Source organism: Chiloscyllium plagiosum, chromosome 26, assembly GCF_004010195.1.
Source record: "Chiloscyllium plagiosum isolate BGI_BamShark_2017 chromosome 26, ASM401019v2, whole genome shotgun sequence".
Taxonomy (NCBI): domain Eukaryota; kingdom Metazoa; phylum Chordata; class Chondrichthyes; order Orectolobiformes; family Hemiscylliidae; genus Chiloscyllium; species Chiloscyllium plagiosum.
The window spans coordinates 34978281-34996919 of record NC_057735.1 but is presented as its reverse complement, the minus strand read 5'-3'; the positions used below and the strand labels follow the sequence as shown (position 1 = coordinate 34996919).

Sequence of the window (18639 nt, the reverse complement as noted above, 5' to 3'; positions counted from 1 at the left end):
GCAGACCTCACTTTCTCCCCTACATTTACCCCTTACCTAACACTGCAGGCAATTTAGCATGGCCAATTCACCTGACCTGCACATCTTTGGACTGTGGGAGGAAACCGGAGCACCCGGAGGAAACCCACGCAGACACGGGGAGAACGTGCAAACTCCACACAGTCAGTCGCCTGACGCGGGAATTGAACCCCGGTCTCTGGCGCTGTGAGGCAGCAGTGCTAACCACTGTGCCACCGTGCCGCCCACAAACGTGTAACCTATCATATGTCATCTGATGAGGAAGCCACATGATCATGTTTTTCTATGGTTGAAAGAGTTTGTTGACAGTTCCGCCAAAGCTATTAAATGAGCTGCAAGCAATTCAATCAGCCAAAGTAACAGCAAAGCCTCATAAGCAGGAGGTCCAAGGACTGCATCAAACTGTCTCAACTTCAAGTTCACCTGAGAACAAACCTAGAAAATTTATTATAGGAAATCTCACAATCTGCTGAAAATCTAACAATTTAAAAGTCCCCTCCCTTTCAATTTTGAAGCACCAATTTCATTCAGGAAACTTGATCTCTCTGCCTCACATGAGGCCAGACATCATAAACCAGATTATAAACCAATTTTTAAAATAGTGCTAACATTATCTGTACCTGTAACCCCTAGCCTGTAAACTGTAACATGCTGTAACAAGTGCATGAGCTGTCACATCTCTGTGAGAATAAATAACTTTCTTCACTTTAAACTCACAAAAGCTTGTTGCTGTCATTATTTGATTGGAGCATATACATCAAGGGTATGAAAACAATATCTCTTAAATACAAAACATATTGATCATGGGCAGTAAATGAAAAACATACATTTTATCCATGATATCAGTCTCACAAGTTACTGTTTTGAGCAGTGTGAATCAGAAGTTTCGCTTCACCTTTCAACTGGATGTCATAAACATCCAGAATTAGCTGACATTTTAAGGTTGAACACAATTTTCATATTGATAGATGTCAACAAAAACAGTAAATTAGAAGCATATTAATAAGTAATGAATTATTATTTCACGTGCTCACACAGTCTGCAAGCATCAGCTCAGAAAACAATGAAGCTTCATAACATTCTTACCAATGTTGGATCAGCTGCAGAACTCATAGGGAGCAGGTTACTGATTTGTTTATTTGTTCTAATTGCAGTGCTCAATGACAGAAAGTAAATAAAAGGATAAATTAAACAATCTTACAAATATAAATTAGAGGAAAAGAATACATTATCATATTATGTATATGATTTAATATGAAAACTGGTGAAAAATGAAAGCTGTGCTGATTATCTCTACCACTGAAAGTGGATGAAGGTAATACATTTGCTCTATGAATCATTTTTCCACTAAACAATAGATCTCATCGACTAATGGATGTACTTCAACAAAACTTGCTACAGAGGGTATGACCCAAGAAAGAAGTGCTTCATTTTTGTTGAAAGTGCAGATCTAGAACCCACACATTTTAAAAATATCCATCCAATAACTTTGGAGATAAGATAAATTGACCTTTTATTTTAGCGTGTTACGGGTTGTTTGTTTGAAAATGATTAATTGTTTTAAAGTGCGGAGGATTGTCTCAGCTGCTGTGATGCAATTTATCACAGGTGCCTAACCGTGAGCAGAGTTTTCAGAGTGGGTTGTGGAACATAGATGGGACTGAAGCCTTCTCAGTGAAGTGGGAGCACTCAATATATTTTTTTCACCCTTGTAGTTGCAGAAGGTCAAGCAAGCCAGGAAAAACCTCAAAGAGGAACGGTACAATTGTAATAATTCTTGAGTTAATACAGCATGGCAGAGGTTTTTCACTTCTTTCATTCATCTAATTACCAGTCAGAGGATGGAAATATAAAGTCAGTCCAATGCAATTTGCTGCTTCAAACAGAGGGAGAAGCTAAGTGAACCACATTTACCATGTTGGGCCTGTGTCTTGTAAAAGTGAAATTACACAGCATGAGTGACCACTGTTGTCAAGGATCTCATGTCACATTTTAGCTTTTGCTGGAAGGGATCATAATGGAAAGTTAAGGCTAAAGTCATGGAGAGTATCTGCATTGAGAGTCCAATTAATGTTTCTCATTTCCTTAAAGCAGCTGCCAATGATTTTGTTTTTGCTACACATCAAATCGTCTTACAACATAGACAATTAGAAGAACCCCCCAGACAGTAAAACTTTAATTGTGCAGTTTCCGGGGAAAGAAAGGCTCCAATAAGCTTGAAGTGCAAGCAAGTGCATTTTACAGAGAATTAGTTTGTAAACAGCTAATGAATGGGCTAGCCAGTAAACAAAATGTGTCATATCCAATAATCAAGATACAGGGAAACAGATTTTTTCATCAGGCTCAGGTACTTCATTTCCAACCCCAATCAGGGCTGTTGGTTCAAGGATAAAGTCAAAAATCACACAACACCAGGTTATAGTCCAACAGGTTTATTTGAAAACACTAGCTTTTGGAGTGTTGTTCCTTCATCAGGTGTTAGTGAGAAGGAAGATCTTTGACACAGAATAATGAAAAGATCAAAAGGTCTTCCCCTCTCACTAACATCTGATGAAGGAGCAGCACTCCGAAACTAGTATTTTCAAATAAACTAGTTGGACTAATACCAGGTGTCATGTGATTTTTGACCTTGCCCAACACAGTTCAACAGTGGTCCCTCCATATCAGGGATAAGTAGTCTTCCTGCCTCTACCTGAAGGTTCAAGTCCCACCTGCTCAAAGCATGTGTCATAATGTTTCGGAACAGGCTGATGAGGAAACAAATCTAGGCATTTGGGATGTGCAGGGTGAGTGGGATGGGAGAATAAAGTCTCCTATCTTGTGGAAACAGTAAGGAGTGTTGCAGATAAGGATTCCAGTATCAGGGGTCAATGGTAATTTCTGGTCAGCTTAATACTTAGCCAAGAGAGAACACAAGATTTTAGTTGTCTAACTTTTGCTCGATAATTATTAAGCTTAAACGAACCTGAACCCTTCAAATTTTCTGGTGATAACGAGCTTTTGCAGAAGATTCCAGACGCAAGGGAATTGTTCCTTAAAAGTTCCCTCTCCATCATGAATTCTGTGTTGTCCCAAGGAGCAACTCCAGTCCATGCGCTCCAAGGGCAATCTAGCCATCAGAATGTCACAGCCACCTTATATTGTTTAAGTTTAAAGAAGTTCAGAAGAAGTGTCATGCCGGACTCGAAACATTAACTCTGTTTCTCCACAGATGCTGCCACAAGCTTCCAGTTTCCCTGTATTTGTTTCAGATTTCTAGTTTTTGTGGTATATTGCTTTTATTCTGTTTATTGTTATCTGAGGTACATGGTTTTGAAATTCCATTTACAACAGAAAATGAGTACAATTCACAATATAAAATTTCTTAAGTTTTCTTATATCATGCAGTGTAACAAATGCTGTTAGATTAGGACTATATGATAAAACTCTATTACAACTTGTCCTTGCATTATATTAAAAATGTGCAGGCCTTTTCCTCAGAAATATAATCACACACTGCTATTAAAATTGTTTTCTGTTACAATTTGGCCATCAAAACTATACATATTTAAGTTGCCTTTTTTACATAAAACATATTTATTCCAAATCTGAAGAAACGATGTCCTGAACTTCTTTATCCTGAAAGCATATATCACTGGATTCACAGCAGAATTTACATGGGACAGAAATATTCCAATGTAGAAGGCAGTTTTTGGGACATTGCACTGGGGGCAAAAATACCATATAGTGTTCATGGCATGCAAAGGGATCCAGCAGGCAGCAAACAGGAATAAAACTAAAGCAAGGGACTTGGCAAGTTTAAGCTCCTTCCCAAAATATTTCCTTGAGTCCGTAGCATTGGTCACTTTGCTTAGTTGCTTTCTAATTATACAAAATATTTCAGCATACAGGCCAAACATGATGATTAGTGGTAAGAGCACCCATCCAAAGAAATTAAAATACACCATGTAGTCCATTCTGATCACCTTTGTAAAATTGCATATGATGTATTTGTAGCTAGAATTCATTTCCTCCTTTTGCACGTCTCCGTTGCTTCGGTTGTGCCAGCCAAACATTGGAGTTAGCCCAATCAGAATAGATCCAAGCCAGCAGATTCCAACAGCAATCCATGCTCTTTTTTGTGTAACAATAGTCTTATACCTGTTGAATAACATGAACATTATTTTGTTTTCTTCAATACAGGAACAACTCTGAGACTTTGATTAATACATGTTTTCATGGGATTATAAACAATTGTTACTGGAATTATTTCATGTATTTAATGTGGAAAATATCCCAAAAATTGCTGTTGAGCTAAATAAGATATTATATGAAGGGATAGTTTTTAAAGAAGGTCTTTAAAGAGTAGAAAGAAGCAGGTAAACAAGAAAAATAAAACAGCAAGTGAAGAGAACAACATTGAATGAGGAAGGACATTTCACAAAGTCAAAGAGAAATGAACAATTGGTGAGGTGGGGAAGAGGTGAATGCAAGAATAATAATGGGTACAATGATATAGAGAGGTGCAACAGTACAATAGCCCTTCTTGGTCCTATATTTCAATCTTAATAGATTCCTGCTCCAAATAGCCTTTTCAACAAAACAATAAGCAGTTTGTTGATTATTCTGTATCCCCAAAATGGAGTTGAATGAATATCGTGCTCTTTATCACTTCAATTTGTCAGTCCTGTCTGATTTATGAGGGAATAATGGGTGGAGCATTGTTGCCTGCTCAGGCTTGATAGGGAAAATAGTTTATTTAATTCTCAATTTTTCTATGATTGTGTCTCTATGAATCTGTGTTCAGAAGAATATTTCCTGGGCTGCAAACAGGAAATTAAATTGGTTCATTTATCAGATGAGAAGTAGTTAACTTTAGCTTTCATTAATTTAGATTAAAGAAGTTGCCCTAGGTTGTTTATATTTTTAAAGCCATGCTACATACAATTGCTACCAATTTGACTTCTATCCCTGAGTAAGAATGATTCCATATTTTGTCATCTTTATTAGCTAGCTCTGTTATGAAGAACTGAAGTGTGATTGAAAGATTTTCTGTCAAGATCAGTTCTTTTATTAGCCTCCTAAAACACAGTGCCTGTATTCATTTTGTGTTCCTTAACATAAGAAGTATACTTAGGTTATACAGAAAATCAACATAAAAAACATATGCTTTTTAAAAATGATTTTCATCTTCTATTCCAATTACCAATTCTCATACTTACATTACACTCCATCTGCCACATTATTACCCATTCACTGAACGTGTACATAAAGGGTGTTGTAGCCTTAATCACACAAGTGAATTTCCACCCAATTATAAAATACAAAACTCTTTTTTGTTTTAATGTTTTCATGGGATGTGGCCAGCACAGCATTTATTGCTGATCCTTAATTGACCAGCGGGCATTTAAAAGTGAGTCACATTGTCATGGGCGTGGAATCATATGCAGGCCTGACTGGGTAAAGGTGGCAAATTTCCTTCTCTAAAGCTAGCAGTTAGTGAACCAGATGGATTTCTATGACAAACATGGTAACATGATCATCATGGTCATAATGTAGTCTTAAACTGAATGCCAACTACACCATCTGCCAATTTTTGAATTTGAACCTATGCCCCAAAATCACTAGTCCAATAAAATAACTGCACAGAAGCCAATATCCCATCACCAAGTCATCCTCTATTACACTGTACACTTTCTGTAGCCAGCCAACTCAGAGTCAATCCCCTGAACTGAGGAGATTCTAAATCCCCTGTTTATTTCTTTTTTTTCTTTTTTTCTTTTTTTTTTACCCCCACATTACCGCCTAACTGCGGTAGTGCTTATTATTTTTTTTCCCCCAGCACCCATGGTGTGTGTGTGTGTGCAGGTGTGAGACACAGTGAGAGACACAAAGTGCACAAATCTTTATTCAATTTCACCACCAGGAAGATAGGAAAACACCCGAGTGGCCAGTGACAAGCACTGCCCTTCACGTCAAAGGGATCCCCTGTTTATATTGCTCAGCCAGGACTTCCTGATTAGCCCAGTTTAACAACCCCAATCAAGGATCTCATAGTCAACAGGATCCACCTGGTTCCAATCACTACATCCAGTATCCTGGACTTGTTGCTAATGACATTACCACTATGGGACTATTTCTCGTTAACACTATGTCTCCTTCACTGCCCCCAACTGGATAAATGCATTTCATAGTCCAGGACTGCATGATGAGGAAATAGTGAGCTGTTGGTGACAATGGCAAATGACCCAGCTTTTGCCTTGCCCTTTAACAGAGCAATGGCAGGATATCAGATTCAGTCAACTGCTGCGAACTTCCACAAGGCTGATTTTATTCAAGCAGCCTTGTAATACTTTCCTAACTATCCACTAATATTATTTTGTTCAAACCAAGATAAACATATAAAAATATCATTTGCGGTGCATGTTATCAAACTTCATCACATTTTGGAATCTTAATCCATGTATTTCTTTTTATTGATTTTAAGCTGTTCATCTTCATCATAAAATCCAGCAATGACAAAACCAACAATTCATCTAGATTGTGAAAATGAGAGGTACTGGCAGACGATGCTCAGATGTTACCTATTTATTTGTTTATGCAAATATATTGGTCCACATTTTGTGGTAGAGATAAGATTGAAGCCATGAACATTTATTCTTGCTAAGTATAAATGGGCTGCAGAATATGATCACTGTACATGCAGAGTTAAACTTGAAGATCTAGATATTGTTGTCCAAACTGCCCTCCTCCTTCTGACGTTTGGCTGTAAAAGTATTGTTTTCTATTCATTCAGGGTACATAGGTGCTAGCAATTCAGTCAATAGATATTGTCCACTTCTAATTGCCTTGGAGAAGATTATTGTAAATTACCTGCTTGGGGTGGGGTGGCTAGAGAGACCCACAATGCAGTTAGGACAGGAATTCCAGTATTCTGACCAGAGACACTGAAGGAATGGCCATATATTTCTAAATCATTGAGGCTTAGAGTCGAGGAATATGGTGCTGGAAAGACACAGCTGGTCAGGCAGCATCCCAAGAGCCCTTCATCAGGAATTTACCCGAAATGTCGTTTCTCTTGCTCCTCAGATGCTGCATGACCAGCTGTGCCTTACCAGCACCACAGGCTTAGTATCTGATCTCCAGCATCTGCAGTCCTCACTTTCTCCATAGAGTCATAGAGCAGGGAAACAGACTCTTCAGTTCAACCAGCTCATGCCAAACATAATCCCAAACTAAACTAGTCCCACCTACCTGCTCCAGGCCCATATTCTCCAAACCTTTCCTATTCATACATATATCCAAATGTCTTTTAAAAATTGTACCTTCCTCAGGAGGTTCATTCCACATTTGAGCCACCCTCTGTGAAAAGACTTTGCCCCTCATGTCTTTTTTAAACCTCTCTCTCCTCTGACCTTAAAAATATGTCCCTTAGTCTTGAAATTCCCCATCCTGGGCAAAAGACAACTACCATTAGCTCTATGTATACCCCTCACTATTTTATAAACCTCTATCAGGTCACCTCTCAAACCTCCTAAACTCCAGTGAAAAAAAACCTCAGCCTTTCCAGCATTTCTTTATAACTCAAAATTTCCATATCCGACCACACCCTGGTAAATCTCTTCCGAACACTCTCCAGCTTAATAATATCCTTCCTATAACTGAGCAACTAGAACTGGACTCAGTATTCCTGAAGAGGCCTCACCAATGTCCTGTCCAATCTCAATATGATTTCTGAACTCTGTGTATGACTTGAAGTGTAAATTTAAGGTGTTGGTTCCCCCCTTGTATCTGCTGCTTCTGTCTTTCTGGATGGGAGAGATTGTGGAGTTGGGAAGTGCTGTTGAAAGAATCACAATGAGTTGCCATAATACAACTTGTAGATGGTACACACTAATGTCGGTGATGAAGGGAGTGAATGTTGAAGATGGTGAATGGAGTGCCAATCAAGTAGGTTGACTAGCCTTGAATGGTGTGGAGCTAATTGAGAGTTGTAGGACCTGCACTTATCCAAGAAAGTGAAGATTATTCCATCAGAATCCTGACTTTTTTCTTCTCAATGGTGGGCAGGATTTCAAGAGTAAGGAAGTGAGTTACAAAACTTGAAAGGGTTCAGAAAAGATTCACAAGCATGCTGCCAGGGTTGGAGAATTTGAGGTATAGGGAGAGGATGAATAGACTAGGGCTGTTTTCCCTGGAGGCTGACGGGTGACCTTATAGAGATTTATAAATTCATGGAGGGGCATGGATAGGTTAAATAGAAACGGTCTTTTCCCTGGGGTAGGGGCATCCAGAATCTGAGGCATAGGTTTAGGGTGAAAAGGGGAAAATTTAAAAGGGACCTAAGGGACAACGTTTTCACGCAGAAGGTTGGGCATGTATGGAATGAGCTGCCAGACTCAGTGGTGGAGGTTGGTACAATTGCAACATTTAAAAAGCATCTGGATGGGTATATGAATAGGAAGGGTTTGAAGGGATATGGGCCAAGAGCTGGCAAATAGGACTAGATTAATTTAGGATATCTGGTCGGCATAGATGAGTTAGACTGAAAGGTCTGTTTCCATGCTGTACATCTCTATGAATCTATGACTTGAAGATTGATGAAGCTACAGCAGTGGATATTGTTTATTTGGACTTCAGCTAGGCATCTGACAAGATTCCACATAGAAGACTGGTCAGTAAGGTTAGATCACATTGAATGCAGGGGGAGATAGTCAAATTAGCTTGAAGGTAGGAGACAGAGTGTGGTTGAAGAGGGTTGATTATCATGCCACCGTGACCAGTGGTGTCCTGCAAGGGTCGTGCTGGGTCTACTGCTTTTTGTCATTTATATAAAATTATTTGGATGTGGATATAGGAGGTATAGCTAGTAAGTTTGCAGATGACATCAAAATTGATGGTGTATGGATAGTGAAGAAGGTTATCTCAAAGTAGAATGGGACCTTGATCAGAATAGCCAATGGGATGAGGGGTGGCAGATGGTATTTAATTTAGATAAATGTGAGGTGTTGCATTTTGGTAAGACAAATCAGGAGTTCTATAGTTAATGGTAGGCCCTGGGGAATGTTGCCAAACAAAGAAACCTAGGTGTGCAAGTGCATGGTTTCTTGGAAATGGAGTCATAGGCAGACAAAATAGTGAAGAAGGTGTTTGGCATGCTTGAATTTATTGATCAGTGCATTGAGTATATGAGTCGGCACATCATGTTGCAGCTTGCCAGGACGATGGTTAGGCCACTTTTAGAGTACTGCATTCAATTCTGGTCTCCCTGCTATAGGAAAGATGTTATTAAAATTGATGTGGAGGTATTGGCATTGGACTGAGGTCCTACCTGCCGAAGGAGCAGCACTCTAAAAGTCTGTACTTCCAAATAAATCTGTAGGACTATAACCTGGTGTTGTGTGTTTTTTAACATTGTTACAAGTGAAAGCATTCATAAAAGATTTACAAGAATGTTGTTGGGATTGGAGGGTTTGAGGTAAAGGCAGAGGTTGAATAGGCTGGGCTTATGTTCTCTGGAGTGTCGGAGGCTGAGGGGTAACCTTCTAGAAATTTATAAAATCATGAGGGACATGGACAGGTAAATAGCTAAGGTCTTTTTCCCAGGGCAGGCAGGGAGTCCAAAACTAATGAGCATAGATTTAGGATGAGAGGGGGAAAGACTTAAAAGGGATCTGAGGGGTGACGTTTTCATGCAGAGGGTCATGCGTGTATGGAATGAACTGCCAGAGGAAGTGGTAGAAGTGGTTACAATTACAACATTTGAAAGGCATCTCAATGGGGACATGAATAGGAAGAATTTAGAGGGATATGGATCAAATGCTGGCAAACGGGACAAGATCAGTTTAGTACATCTAGTCGGTGCAGATGAGTTGGACTAAAGAGACTGTTTCCGTGCTCTATAACTGTACAGCTCTATGTGTACTGTATATTATTTGAAAACAAGCCAGCATTGTTTGTAACAATTTTACAACATATTACTGTGCAGTAGTGACAAGCATTGGATGGTAAAAATATGGTTCTGATATGGGATCATTTTAGTACCTTATATGGATACCATCTATTCAACAAGCATAGCTTGTATTTTTTTGTGTTTGAACAATATTTAAATATTATTCAGTGGTTGAACGAACCACAAGGGTATGGCATGAGTTCTAAGTCGGGGCTTCTAGCCTAAGTTTAATACTTTCCAGATTTGCTCAATTATTTTCAGCAGTTTCAACATTATATTTTCCGAGGTTTGACATGGTTGATTACCTATTCAATTAAGTGAGTTGAGCAGCATCTTTTAAAAGGCAATTTATATGTATACCATGGGTGTCAAAATGATAGTGGACCAACCTGTATGGTCTATGTGATTTTCATGCTTATTTTGTCTTTATTAGAACAGGATGCATTGGTCGGGTAACTAAGGGAAATATTTTAACCTGACTGATTCAGCTGCAATGAAGTACAACGCAAGGATAGGAAGATTTTCTCATCTGTAAAAATAGGTTATTTTACTTGCTATCAAAGTATTTGAGGGTTTGATTTGTTTGTGCATTGAGGGATTCATTGAAAATGCCACAAGAGGATGAAACAGCAAGGCAGATGTCGAGCCAGAACATCACAAAGTGTGCTAGTACATGAATCACAGAAGAGTAAGTATACAGGTAAGCAGGTTATTAAAAAGACACATAGAAAATTGGCATTTATTACAAGGGTAATGGAATATAAAAATAGGAATATTTTACTGCAGCTGTGCGACCAGATCTGGAATGCTATGTATGTTTAATTTCCTTATTTGAAAAGGAATAAAACATGGCTTGAAACAGGTCGGAAAAGGTTCACTCATTTCATTCCTATGTTGAGAGGTTATCCGATGAAGAAACTTTGAAGAGCTTGGGCTTGTACCTGTTTTGAGTTTAGAAAAATGACAAGTGATCTTATTGAAATCTTATTATAAATTGTGAGGGGATTTGATAGGGTGGACACGAGGAAGATGTTTCTTCTTGTGGGGGAGATAAGAACGAGAGGACACAGTTTACAAATAAGAGGCCTTCTATTTAATGTGGAGATGAGGAGATTTATTTTCCCTCAGAGGGTCAGTATGGATTTCCTTCTCCTGAAAGTAGTGGAGGCTGTATCATTGAATTATTCAAGGCTGAGTTGGATAGATTTTGATCGACAAGATGGAAGGGCTATAGGATTGAAACCATAAGACCACATGACAAGAAAGAGGTGCTGAGACCATCACCAGATTAGCCTTTATTCTACTGTATGACAGAGGTGGATAGAAGGTAGAATGGCTTAATTTTGCTCCTATGTTTCACATATTTGCACTCAGTATTTCAATCTTAATTAGATTTAACATTAGGCTCTATTCATAAAGGTACTCCGCACATTATTTTAAAGCAATAATTTCTTTTTAACAGGTCGAAAACTTTGAACCAAAGAAGAATTGTCACACATCATATTATTAGGATTAGGTTAATTTGCCTATGAATTAATATCAAAGCAGAAGTCTTGGGGCATCCAGGAGGAATGATGCTTTAAGATAATCGCCCATGGTCACCGTAAAGAAGAATTGTCCTTGTGCTTCTTTTGTATTAGATTTTTATTCACTAGAATTAGTCACCACTATCATTATCCAATTAGATGTATAACTAAACACAGCTGGTATCACGCCTGAGAAAACCCATTCCCAAAAAAATTGATGGTTCAAAAAACGATTAGAAATGTCTCCAATCTTTTTAACACAATATATATTTGAAAATGCCAAAATGGCAAGAACATGCAGTGAGATGTTGGAATTTGACTAGTAATCCAAGGGGCAGACTAATGCTCTGGGGACGCAGGCTTAAATTTGACCACAACATCTGATGGAATGTAAATCCAAATAATTAATTAACTAATCTGGAATTAAAAGCTAGGCATGAATGTTTGTCGTAAAACTCATTGTCATTAATTAATACCTTTCCTGGAAGGAAATCTGCCATCTTTGCAAAAGGGTTAGGTTAGGCCTACAGACTTATTTGTGATGCAGACCCAAGCAATGTAAATGACCCTTAAATCTGTTCTGAAATGGCATACCGAGCACTCTGTTGCACCAAATGTATCAAAATCTGGACAGCATTTGGGTTCAGATTGATAATTGGCAACAAATGTTCAGGTTACACAAGAGCCAGACAATGACCATCTCTAACAAGAGAGAATCTAACCATTTCCACTTGACAGTCAATGGTTTTTCCATCATTGAATTCCCCCACACTCAATATTCTGAAAATTAGAATTAGAGTGGTGCTGGAAAAGCACAGCAGATCAGACAGCATCAGAGGAGCAAGAAAATCAACTTTTCAGGTAGGAGCCCTTCATCAAGAATGAGGTTGGAAGCCTCGAGGGTTCAGAGATAAATGGGAGGGGGCGGGGCTGGGGAGAAGGTAGTTGGGACGAGGTCCAGGAACTGCACGTCCTCTCTAGAGTGGGAGGAGGAGTTGAAATGTTCCGTCATTAGTGGAAGTGCAGGTCATTTATTGCATCTGTTGCTCCCAATGTGGTCTCCTTTACATTGGGGAGACTGGATGCCTTCTCGCAGAGCACTTCAGGGAACATCTCTGGGATACCTGCACCGATCAACCCCACCGTCCCGTGACCAAACATTTCAACTCCCCCTCCCACTCTGCCAAGAACATGCAGGTCCTGGGTCTCCTCCACCGCCATTGCCTCACCATCCGACACCTGGAGGAAGAACGCCTCATCTTCTGCCTCGGAATCTTTCAACCCCAGGGCATCAATGTGGACTTCACCAATTTCCTCATTTCCCCTCCCCCACCTTAACCCAGTTCCAACCTTCCAGCTCAGCACCATCCTCATGACCTGTCCCACCTGTCAATCTTCCTTCCCACCTATCGGCTCCACCCTCCTCTCCAACCTATCACCTTTACCCCTTCCTCCATCCACCTATTGCACTCCCAGTTATCTTCTTCCCAGTCCCACCCCCTCCTAGTTATCTCTCCACCCCCAAGGCTTCCAGCCTCATTCCTGATGAAGAACACCTGCCCGAAACATCAATTTTCCTGCTCCTCAGATGCTGCCTGACCTGCTGTGCTTTTCCAGCACCACTCTAATCTTGACTCTAATCTCCAGCATCTGCAGTCCTCACTTTCACCATTCTAAAAGTTAGCACTGACCAGAAACTGAACTTGTTCTGCCACTTAAATAGTTTGACTACAGGAGATCAGGGGCTAGAAATCCTACAACAAATAACTCATCGCCTGACTCTCTAAAGCTTGGCCATCATCTAGAAGGCTCAATCAGGAATGTAAAGTAATACTCAGCACAGGCAGCAAGGTAGCTCAGTGGTTAGCACTGCTGCCTCACAGCACCGAGGACCTGGGTTTGATTCCACCTTCGGGCGACTGTCTGTGTGGGATTTGCACATTTGCTCCATATCTGTTTGGGTTTCTTCTGGGTGCTCTGGTTTCCTTCCACAGTCCAAAGGTGTGCAGGTTAGGTGGATCAGCCATGGGAAATATAGGGATATGGTAAGGGATTGGGTCTGAGTAGGATGGTCTTCAAAGGATCAGTGTGGATTCGATAGGCCGAATGGCCTGCTTCCACATGATAGGGATTCTGTTCTACTCACCACTTGCCTGGATGAGTGCAGCTCCAAACACTTGAGAAGCTTGACACCATCCAGGTCAATGCAGCCCACTTGATTGACACTTAAACATTTATTTCCTCTATCAGTAGTGATAATGGCAGCACTGTGTGGTAACATCTACATGATGCCCTGCAGCATCTTCCTCAGGCCCCTTCAACAGCACCTTCGAAACGGTGACCTCTATCATCTGGAAGGGCAAGGTCAGCAGATACATAGGGTCACCACAACCGTCAAGTTCCCTCCAAGCTCCACACTATTCCAACCTGGAACTGTAATGTTATTCCTTCAGTGTGGCTGGGTCAGAACCCTGGAACTCCCTCCCTAACTGCACTTCAGGCGTATCTACACATCAAGGAGTGCAGCAGTTGAAGACAATGGCACCTTCTTCAGGATGGGTGAGAAATGCTGACCCACTGAAAGATGCCCACATCCCGTGACAACTTTTTATACAGTTAGCAGGGAGATAGTTGGATTGTTCCAACTACACGTTTTGTTTACAATAATGATGTGGAGATTATCAAAATGATTGCCAGGGCAATGGAAGGTGAAGGAGGCATACTTACCTGGTGGGGATCCTGGCCCGAAGATAGCGATCCACAGCGATAGCCAGAAGGGACAGTATGGAGCTCTGAGTCAGCGTTATCAGAATGCAGGTGATAAAGAGACAGCTGTAGAATTGTGTCTTTAAGCCCAGGCTGATAGTAATGGCCACGGGAATGGCCAGAGCCCCCACGGCGATATCAGCGAGAGCCAGGGAGACGATGAAGCAGAAGGTGGTGTCCCTGAGTGCACGGTTGATCTTGACTGCCCAGCAGACCAGCACATTGCCCAGCACCGAGGCCACAGCGATCAGCACCTCGACAGCAATGTAAACCAGATCCAAATGATCCCTGGTGCTCTCCGAGGCGGACATGCTGCAGCCTGGCTCTGATCCCCTTCCCTGTCAGCCACACTTGGGTCCTCTCGGAAGGGGCTCGCTTTGGATTCAGAAACTCTTGGGGCGCTTCAAGACCTCACTTTCTCGTTGAGCAGAGCGCTCTCGGGGTTGCCTTTCCCCTTGGGGGAGATAGATCCCTGTTGGCTTTCGGCATTCCAGTCTCAACGCTTTGAGGTAAATGCAGGGCAAGTTGCAGATTCAGGCACGCTGTCCAATTCCCCGCTGTGCCCTGGGGAAATGTTGCTCTGAGTCTCTCCAAGTGAGCCTGGAGTGTGTGGGAGCACGAGTACGCCTCTCCCCTGAAACAGCAGCGGCTTCCTTTTGTGAGGTTTCTGTCAGGCTGCATCCCATCCCCTCATGTCATATGGAAGTCATCGCCTCCGGAAGGTCCATCCAATTCGACCTTTCCTGGCGGTTCTCTCTCATCTGCTCTCAGTTTTGTTTGAGATGTCAGCTCAATGGGAGGGACTTGGGGCTCTCTCTGTCTGAGTGTGTGTGTTTGAAAGTTGCTCGCTCCGTCAAAGTCCCGCACCCTCCTTCAGATTTCATTCCTCTAACGGCCAGAAACGAGCACCCGGAGAAATGTGTTTTTTCGCGAGATCTAAACCAGCCCTCATCAGCCTGCGTTTGTAAGTTGGCAGGGAGATTTTGCAAGCTACTTTTCTAAGGTATCTACAAACAATTGGAACCAAGTTACTTTTGTAAAATTATGTTTTATCTGTTGTTAATTTGGCGTCTGCTGTCACAACGCAAGTCTTTGCATTTTGTTTCGCATTTTTTAAGGACTATGCATCAGAATGGCAGCAATTCAAATAAACCAGCATTGGCATTACATCACTGAGCCGTGCAATAAATGACAGACTTCTCTCAGCAAAACGCTTACTCGTTCTATTTGTGTGTGTGTGAGGTTGGGGAGTGAATACATGTTTGTTGTTTTGAGTCTCTCTGTGTTGAAACTAATTCTAGCATAATTTTACAGAATCCTGTTCAAGACCTCAATAAATGCCCTCTGTCTATCTGCATTTATCTGCAGTATTTCCAAACGTTAAAGTAATATCGCGTTTCCTTTAATAATGTGATTTATGTTAAAAGGGAAAGGGGAACCAACCAATTGTGTGGGTCAGAACACACACAATTGGCAGAATAGCCTGATATTCTGACATGCTATGAATGTCAATGGTTAGGAGAGATTGTTGAGTCCTGTAGTTTAAATAAGCAGTTGTTAGGTTATGAGGAGATTATACAAACGAGGGTTGTATTCCCAAGAGTTCATAATGTTAAGGGCTGATTTAAATGGTAGTTTCAAGATATTAAGCATATGTTTTGTGCTGAGATGCTGAACTAAAAAGTAATCTCTAAAAGAAAACTGAAACATGAAGTGAAGCTTTGAAACGAGGAAGATGGGCTCGGGGATTTCAAGACTAGGGAGCACATTTTAAAGGTGAGAGGACAGAGATTTTAAAAAGACATGAAGGGCATTTTTTTTACACAGAGGGTGGTTCATGTGTGGAATGAACTTCCTGAGGAAGTGGTGGATGTGGATATAATTACAACATTTAAAAGACATTTGGATAAGTAAATGAGTAGGAGAGGCTTGGTGGGGTATGGGCTAGTAGCAGACAGGTGGACCTAGTTTAGTTTGAGATTATATTTGGCATGGAGTGGTTGGCATGGTCTGTTTCTGTGCTGTGTGACTCTATGACTATGGTAGCACAGTGACAAGATTACTTATCTTGTAATTCAGAGGCTCAGGCTTTTGAGTACATGGGTTCAAATTTCATCACAGTAGCGAGTAAACTGCAATTAATAAAATCTGGGTCATAAAACTCGTCTCACTAATGGAACCAATACAGCTACCATTAATTATTGTAAAGGCATCTTTGGTTCACTGATGTCCTTTAGGGACGCTAATCTGCCATTCTCACCCAATCTGATCTCCAAGTGACTCCTCACATACAGCAATGTGGCTGACTCTTAACTTTCTTCTCTGGCCACTCAAAGAACAATTCAGGATGGGCAACAAATGCCTGCCTTACCCAGTGATATCCACATCCCACCTAAAAATAATGAAATAAAAGGACTTGGCTTATCTCCATATCTGACTCAATATTGGAGGAAGGAAATTTTAAACTTCTGTTTCATCAAATAAAGACCAGTGAGTGGGGATTAAAGACAATTCTTGGGGGGGGGGGGGGGGGGGGGTTAGGGCAGGAAACCATGAAGCTACAGGAATACAAATGTAATGCAGATGAAGGAACACCCACATTTATTATTATTTAGTCAGTTAGTTATGTGGATGCATGGAAACGCAATCCAACTGCTACTGAGAGAAAAAAAAAGGCTTAATATATTGTTAAATGGTAGCTCAAGAAAGTAAACTTTACTAAAATGAGCACAATCTGACATATGAATCAATATATAATAATGATGCTAGCTAAACCTTTGAGGTAGTAAATTGAGTGAGTTCATAAAAACAACCAACAAAATAAATAAATCATGAACTGTCAGAATTGTCAAGCTGTCTCATTAAAAAACAAATTAATAAAGAGACTGATGGAACACTTTCAGGACATGGTATATTGATGATAGAAGATTCAGTGATTGATGAATTCCTGCAGAAAAATGTCCTTGTACATCAGAGTTAGCAAGTGTTTTCAATATGTGGAGATAATTAATATAAGTAAATAGGCCAACAAATTTAGCAGAATGTGTGCATTTTATTTATCAGTGCTGAAAATTCATCAACTGGCCAAGGATGTGAGAGCTAAGGATTAGCAATCTGATTCTCCAGCTTTCTTCTCTGATTAACAATTCAAGACAGCTAAGAGTGTGCCTTGCATTGATTGACATCCATCACTACCAAAGTAAACCACTTAGAAATGACAATAAGCCCGAGGATAAAAGCTGGTAGTGTATTGAGCAATTTCACGCTGATCAAAAGTCAGAGATCATTTTCTGTGTAACAGTAAATTGCAACCAGCATTAGACAGACCTTTAGAGCAATTCAATTTACAATCAAATAGTAACCACCTTAAAATCTTGAAAATATCTTCAGACTATCACTGAGAGGCTGAAGTGGAAAATCAAGTTTTGCAAACTTTGCATGAACCTACATGGATTGGATTTACTGAATGTTGCTATTCTAAATTAAATCTGGTGTAAATTAATGCTTTTAGTTGTGGGAAATTGTGCCTATTATTTTAAAATAATCATACTGGCTAAATGAATTATTTGTATATTCACAGAATGGTGGCATGTCCAGCTTAACTAATATTTATTGCCCATCCAGAATTGCCCACAGAGCAGTTAAGAGTCACTATGGGCCTGAAGTTATACGTAGGCCAGACAGATTTCCTTCCCTAAAGGGCATCAGTGAACCAGATTGGCTTTTCCTGACAATCATGATCACGATTAGACTCTTAATTCCAGATATTTTATTGAATTTAAATTCAACAATCTGCCATGGCAGGCTAAGTACACAGAATGTTACCCATGTTCCTGGATTAATAGTCAAGCAATAATACTACTAGGTCATCACCCTCCCCAAATCTTGGTCTTTGTAACCAGAGGAAGGAGGTATGCTTCAATCATACAAAACCCTGGTCAGCCCACACCTCGAGTACTGTGAGCAATTCTGGAAACTGCTACTTAGGAAAGAAATGTTGGCATAATACAGACTAAATTTGTTAGAGTGTGACTGAGTGTTCAAGTGTTACATTATGAAAAGATTACAAAACAAGGATTGTATTCCCTGGAATTTGCAAGGTTAATAAGTGATCTGATTGATGTTTCTAAGATATTAATGAAAGCAGATAGCTAGGGTCGGTTGGAAGAAACCATTTCATTCAGGAGTCTAGAATGAGAGGTCATTGTTAAATCTGGAGCCAGATTTGTTAAGAGCAAAAATATGAAATCATTTCTCAGGAAGTGTGGCAGAAGTTTGGAACTTTCTTTCATTAGAGCTAACTTATGTTGATAAATTGCTAAATTTAAAACAGAGCTTGATAGGTGGTTGTTAGCCAAGGATGTAAAGCAAAGGGATCATGATCATGATCTCCTTGAT

The 18639-nt window shown here is 40.3% G+C and overlaps 1 protein-coding gene across 7 annotated transcripts in view; it reads right to left on the bottom strand.

The window, feature by feature from the left end:
- Window positions 1-18639, bottom strand: part of LOC122563242 (adenosine receptor A1-like) — a 128977-nt gene that overhangs the window by 18552 nt on the left and 91786 nt on the right. For 5 of the 7 annotated variants that reach the window (XR_006315537.1, XR_006315539.1, XR_006315538.1 and 2 more), the window contains exons 1-2: window positions 14203-15410; window positions 3984-4158 (exon numbers count right to left, since the gene is read on the bottom strand). Coding sequence is in view for 3 of the 7 variants with exons in the window: in XM_043716861.1 (XP_043572796.1) it covers window positions 3984-4158; window positions 14203-14552 (525 nt within the window). In the remaining 4 variants the exon portion in view is untranslated. Of the gene's footprint in view, window positions 1-3286; window positions 4159-14202; window positions 15411-18639 lie in introns of those variants that run through there. The other 2 variants (XM_043716859.1, XM_043716860.1) reach the window with 2 other exon arrangements.